This window comes from Myxine glutinosa, unplaced genomic scaffold (assembly GCF_964187855.1).
Source record: "Myxine glutinosa unplaced genomic scaffold, kmMyxGlut1.1 SCAFFOLD_1776, whole genome shotgun sequence".
Taxonomy (NCBI): Eukaryota; Metazoa; Chordata; class Myxini; order Myxiniformes; family Myxinidae; genus Myxine; species Myxine glutinosa.
In genome coordinates this window covers 75,001-82,058 of record NW_027617871.1, presented here as the reverse complement: position 1 = coordinate 82,058, position 7,058 = coordinate 75,001, and the positions used below count along the sequence as shown (strand labels likewise).

The 7,058-nt window shown below is 39.1% G+C and overlaps 1 protein-coding gene across 1 annotated transcript in view; it reads left to right on the top strand.

Moving 5' to 3' along the window:
* The first annotated feature begins 6,208 nt into the window (after nt 1-6,208).
* The window catches only part of LOC137414939 (WD repeat and FYVE domain-containing protein 3-like), a 58,601-nt gene continuing 57,751 nt past the window's right edge, over nt 6,209-7,058 (top strand). The window contains exons 1-2 of the mRNA XM_078769248.1: nt 6,209-6,392; nt 7,003-7,058. The exon at nt 7,003-7,058 is cut by the window's right edge and continues 64 nt beyond it. Of these exons, the coding sequence (XP_078625374.1) occupies nt 6,300-6,392; nt 7,003-7,058 (149 nt within the window). The 5' untranslated portion in view covers nt 6,209-6,299. The remainder of the gene's footprint in view (nt 6,393-7,002) is intronic.

Below are 7,058 nucleotides of genomic sequence, written 5' to 3'. Positions count from 1 at the left end.
ATTCCTTGCTACATTGATTTGTAGAATATTTAATTATTATATTGTATTGTATTTACATAAAGATCTCATGAATAATATTATTACGATTCGTATTGTATTTTACTCATTCGATTTGGTGCCTTTTTGTGATATTAAAGAAAACTTGTTTTAATCTACCAACTGTAGCCCCCTGTGCTAGCAAACGTCTGACTAGTTGTTGTAATTTATTGACCAGTTCAGAGCTGTGTGTGGTTGCTCTTACAGTCCTAATTATTTCACCTGCAACTGTACCATAAAATAGCTTTTTGGGAATGTTGCTGTCTAAGAAAGGCATTCGGACAATGTGGAATGGAAATGCATCTCGTTTATCAAATAATTTTGTGTGAAATTGATTATTATGGATGTCAATTTGTAATTCTAAAAAATGAAACTGAAGTGGAAGTTTGGTTTTCCTTTTTTAATTCAAGTTCTTTTGGATATATGTCATCATGAAGCTGCTCAAATATAAATCCATCATTAATTGCCAACAAATCATCAATAAACCTGAAGATGTTTCCGCATCTTCGCGCAGTTGTTAATTTATTCCTGCACATGTTCTGGACCCAATCAAACTCATACATGTGCAGAAACAAATTTGCAAAGAAAGGGGCCGGATCTGAACCCATGGGTATGCCCACTGTCTGCTGGAGTATCTTGTTGCCAAATGTATAGAAACTTGTTTAGCAGAAATCGAATACTTTCTTTGAGTTTACTTTTTGAAAAACTGCATGAATATTGATTATCCTTTACAGACCAGTGTGCTCTGTTTTGATATACATTAATGTATACTTTATTACCTCCTGCAAATGCTTTATCTGTCCTGCAAAATCTGTCCTCCTGCAAATGCTCTGTCCAATGCGGTTACTAGCTTGTCATGTGGAATGTTTGTGTACAATGTGGAAAAATCAAAGGTTGAAAGACATTTTGCTTTACCCTTATTGTTAATGTTATGGATACTGTCGATTACCGGTTTGGAATTGTCAATGATCCAGAATTTCTTAATACCAGAATAAAACTTCACTTTTTCATGGTATTTTTTAAAGCATTTATAGATTAGTTTCATTGCCGCTGTTATACTGCCCGACAAAGGTTTCAAACTACATTCTCTACTTGCGATGATGAACCTCATCTTACAAGGGTGTTTGTGCATTTTTGGGATCCAGTAAATGAATGGTAATTTATGGTGTTTATCCGGAACTAGCAGTCTTCTCACCGTTGAGTGATTTGTATGGTGTTCTATCAAGTCTGTTTCGTTATCGTTACTTATTTTGTAGGTCTTTGAAATTCCCGTGTCTAAGCCCAATTCTTCCAAAAGTGTTTGAATGTAGAATGTTTTACATACAAATGCAATATTATTATTTGCTTTGTCATTTGGGACAATAACATATTGTGTTTGAAGCTGCCTTAAGCAATCACGTGTCTCTGGATTGTTTAAAATTGCCTTCGGATTATTGATTCGAACTTTTCTTTTCAAATCAACAACTCTCCTTTTCACATGTTTCTCTACCTCCTCCAACCATAAAGCCATTTGTGTGTTTGGTACTTTATGTTTATCAATTTGTTCTTTCATCCAATCACCCAGTCCCATCATTGTAAGTTCCATTGCTTTATTCCAGTTTATTCTTTTATTTTCTCTATAATTTGTTCCTTTTGTAAGTAATGCACGTAATCTTTTATCTTTCACTATTCTGAGATCACCTGTGATGACGTGTTTATGATGTGGATCTTTGAATGCGGAATGTTCACAATTACAATGATGTGTGTTATTTAACCATTCCTCTACATCTATAGATTGTACAGTGTCCTTGTAGTTGAAGATCTTTCCCCGAATTGAATTTCCCAAAGTGTACACAACTCTTGGTCGCTCTCTCTGTTGGATTGTTTCTGGAAGTTTACTCCACACTTCCTTATGTTGAAGTATTTTCTCGATACTTATCATTTCCACCCCTTTGTTATCAAACATAATTTTGATGATATCATTGTCTTTTCTCCGATTCACTTTTTTAGGTTTCTCTTTGTACATTTTATGATCAATCATGTCCAGAATTGCTTCCATGTGTTGGATTGGGAGTTCCTCTTGATCGTCCTCTTCCATTAATCTGTTCACGATTTGCCAAACTTCTTTCAGTTTTTTTTTTTTTTAAGGTACTGTATTGATCTTAATTCTGCTGCTGTTAAGTTAACACACACACACACACACACACGCACACGCACACACATACACACACACACGATTGCAAAACCCCGTCCGCCTGTGTTGCTGATGAACATTGAACAATACATCATTTTTCAGTGAAATGCTGCTCGGAGCTGTATTTAATGAGATAATATAATTATTATAATCCATAATGGTAGAAAACAACAACATGCTTTTTCACTTTTGTTGTGGCTATCACACTTTGTAATTGGAGTGCACATCTCTCACTCACTCGTTATACTCACTCATTCACTCTCATCTCGCCTTTGTAATGGAAGTAAACAGAAACATTCAAACACCACTAATCTATTCGACAGCACTTACTTGCAGTTGCCAGATGTTTTGATAACAGCTGTTTGATCCAACCTTCATGGCTCGTTTTGATCAGTGATTGGCACACCGACTGCCTCACCCTTGCTGCACTTTGCGCGATTGAGTGGGCAGTCGGACACTCAACAATGTGCTTGTTTTTTCTGAGTCCATGGCAACCACTTTCCTTGTTACCTCGCAACAGGGAACAATAGTTTTATTTCCCTACTGTGAACTAGAAACTACACTGAGTGCTATTGCCCTTATAAACTATTATACAAGTTTGTGTTCATCATCAGTTCCAAAACAGAAATAATTTAATTACATTTCTTTAATACTCATGGACTTTTTCAGGTCGTTTTTTTCTAATACTTTGTGTCCCCATCAAGGGTCACACATACATGGTTGTAGGGTTTAATGATTTCAAATCCCCCCACCCCCTTCACTTCATAAAAATATGCAATGTTGTTGCAGCTTGCTCCAAATATTTATATCAGCTTCCATTCTGCAAGGTTTTTATCGATTACCTCCGACAACTCGGTTAATGATTTTGTGTTGCCCTTAAGCTCCCTCCCAATTTTACAAACTTATAGGTAAACTTCCTGCTTTTTATTTCTGCAAATGCCCTCCCTTAGCCTCTACTGAATGATATAAACAGTGCCCCTCTTCTAATTTAGGGATCACAGATCATCAATTTAGGGTCAAGGATTTAAGATGAAGATTTATATCACGTGACTGTGACTCTGACACCCTCCGCCCCACCGTGACTCTCTCTGACACTCTGCCAACATCCCCATCCCTCCACAAATTAAATGCCATAATTTGTCTGCAGCCCCTCACATTTAATGAGTATGAAGAATATTCTGCATAGCTCGTGCAGAATCGTAGGAAGTTAAATTTTGTTCAAAACTGCCACAATACTCCACAAAGTTACAGCTACTGGCTTACAAGTCATCTGTGAATATGGCACTTTATAGAAGTCCATGGACATTAGCAGGACTGGTAGGTAGCTTGGGTATGGATGGGCTCTTGTATACATGTGTAGTTATTGTGATGTGTGTGAGAGGGTCTTGTCAAAAAGTGAAGATGTTGTCAGTATTTGTTCATTCTTAAGATAATTTTCCTTATAAGGAACTTCAATGCAGGAGGCCATTATGCCCATCAAGCCTGTGGATTGGTTGCCAACCTATGGTTGTTTGTCCGTGCTCTATCCTTTATAATTTCTGAGTGTCAAGCAAGGACGCAGCATGTACTCTTTTTTTTCTTTTTTCTTCTTTTTTTACAGTCTTTGGTATTACTCGGCCGGGGTTCGAACCACCAACCTCCCAGACTCAGAGCAGACACTCCAACCATTACACCATCGACCTTTTTTGTTTTCATAGTCGAGGCTTGTGGAAGAGCGAGAACACAGAACAGATCGGGCTGCAGCATAACAAAAAGAGAAGAGGATAATGCCAACAGCAGGAGGGCCAATTTAGTTCCAGCAAACTATATTTCTGCTGCAATTTTGTCTTGGTCCTACCACAGATTGACTGGACTATGAAGGAAAAATTATTGTCCTGTGCACAATACCTCTGCGAAATGAACACCTCAGGATTCCCAGACTGGATAACCTGTGATAGACTTCATTGGGTGGGATGGTGAGAATGTTTCTAGTTGAAGGCATGAAGGAAAATTCAGCTGTAAAGTGAAAGAGGGGGTTGGATGAACAAAGTGTTCAGGAATGCAGAAGTTTTGGAAAAGAAGCCTTGCGAAAGAGAAAAATGAAGGGATTTTTATGATTAAGAATAATCAATTGGTTGTTCCTGATGAAGTAATAAGCAGTGTGTGTACATACATTTTATTCAGTGAAGGAAGAGAAACGTTTTAGTTAGTGAAGATTCAGTTTGGGAGTATTGAAAAGAAGACGTTTTATGTAAATGAGTGAGTATGGAGCATGGGAGATGAGTTTGGTTTTGTCTCCAATGTTGTTGTTGGTACCGTAGTTGGTGTTTTTCTATTTTTGTAAGGGAAGGGGGGTTTCAGAGTGATGAAGAGTGATATGTTGTTTGTATTTTTGAGCAAGGAGGGGAAATGGATTGAGCATGGGGGATCAGAAGTAACAATACCTGGCCTGAAAGAAGCAGAAACAAGGCAAAAACAGAGGGAGAAGCACAACCTAACTATTACCAGTAGGCCTAACTTTACCCGGGACACAAACTGGACGATTAAACACAGCAAGAGACGGTTTGGGACAGAAAAATTGATGAAAATACTACCAGAAAAACAGGAATTAAAATAACAAAGTAAAACAACGTATCTGGTCCGCGGAACTTAGCTTGGCTGAACTGGAAGGAGCAACTGCCGATTAGGACGTCCATTTCCAGCAACATCACGGCGATTACCTCGAAGAAACAATGTTGCTTCAATGTTTACAATAAATATACCGAGTATGTTCCTTCAAATATATTTAAATACAAGCTTTATAGGTTTGACCCATGTAACACATGAGATACACCAGAGGTAGACAATGTTTACATACTCTCGCAACATGTGCATTATGACACATTTGGACAACCGTACTTTTCGCCATAAACATTAACCAATAAGTTAGGCAACCGAACATGAGGATTGTTTAATTAATTCGTTGTATCAAAGCAATACTGGTGACTAGATCACACAATCAAATCGAATAATTTTTACTCACATATATGACATAAATCATGTAAATTTAAGTTCCGCTTACAATTGAATAAAACTGCCTCGTCATTGAGGCATAACCAGATTGGTTCAATAGGAACAACGACGAGAATAATCACCAAGCATCTCAGCATTCCCAAATGAACCTACCCCTGTCCGACCAGAGTACAGAGCAAAATGAGAATTCCGATCGATCTGTCCGAATCTCACATCAGCTAACTATGATCAAATCCCCCCGTTCTTCCGACGGAGACCATGTCCCCACATCACGAGAGATGAAATGGTGGCAGCTTTCTGAACATGCTGGATGTTACATATGGAAGGCGACTCTGTCAGTCTTAAGCCGGATTTGACATATGGGAGGCCCGAATATTAACCACTTACACATGGAAGGCCCGCAGATTAATCACTTACACGTGGGAGGCTCGCAAATTAATCACTTACATTTCACGAGAGAAGCCCTATGCTACCATGACATCAGATGTATTGGTTCCTTCAGACACACATGGCAAATTAATCAGTAGCGAACCAACCAACCTGGAAGCCATCTGCACTACCTCTCCTAAAACCTCCAGGATATGTCTTGCCCTGGAAGTGATAGTGCCACTTAAAGCGGCTCCGAACTCGTGTTTCCTGGTTTAGCAGGAACATGTTCGCCTGTGGACGAATGCAATCACCTTCATGTGAAAGCGGTGACTTCCAGACTGCAGGCCATTGAGTGTAGGACTACTCGAGTTACTACCTGGAAGGGGGCTGGCAGGAGCTACAAAGCCTGATGCCACACACCCATGGCCGGCTGAGGACAACACATTTTACTTCATAGATAGCATACTAACCTTTTGTCGTAAAGGAGATGTGTGCACTCTTATTGAGTAGGTGTTGCCCAGTGTAATGAGGAGTGTGTCAAACCTGGCCAGGTTTATTGGCACACATTTAATGCAAGGTGTGTCCCCGATGATACCTTTATTAGCCCCCGTTGGACTAAGTCCGATGCAGGGGTTTATGGATTGGGTCTTGTCCGTCCGTTTGTCCGTCCATCTGCATCCGTATACATACTTTAACTCCATACAGCAAATTTACTAAAACCACGTGGGCTATGACATTGTATGTCTTTTTCTCCTTGTTTCTTTGTAGAACTGGATTGCTGAGCACTCTTGTGTGGGAGAAGTCGGTCACACAAAGATGGGAGGTATATTTTTTTACATATCAGAGCCAAATTGCCTTTCACTTTCAATTCACAGCATTTAAGTATTTTTATGCCTGTGTTGACAAAGTCGCCGGAGGCATTATGTTTTCAGGTTGTCCGTCCGTCCGTCCGTCCATGATAGGTTTTCGTTACCACGATAACTTGACAACGTCTGAAGGGATCTTAGTCAAACTTGGTGCAGATATGTATAATGATGTAATGATTAACTGATTAGATTTTGGGGACCTGAGGTCAAAGGTCAGATGTCATGTCAGGTACAAATGTGATGACTTGTGAACAGCTGAAGGGATTTCAATTAAAACTTAGTACAGGTATTTATAATGATGTAACCATGAACTGATTAAATGTTGGGCTCAAAAGGTCAAAGGTCAGAGGTTATGTCAGGTAAAAATGTGATAACTTGGGAGCAGCTGAATGTATTTAAATCAAATTTGGTATAAGGATTATAATGATGTAATAATGTGAGCAGAAGCATATCGGTCGACGTCATGATGTCGAAGAGTGTAGTTCTAGTTTTTACTAGGCGCAATAACAATATGAATTGTATAATGCCAACAAACACCTAAAATGCTTTTACTTATGCCTTGCACAGCGTGGAGAAATCAGCAACTTCCAGTACCTGATGCATCTGAACACGTTAGCGGGTCG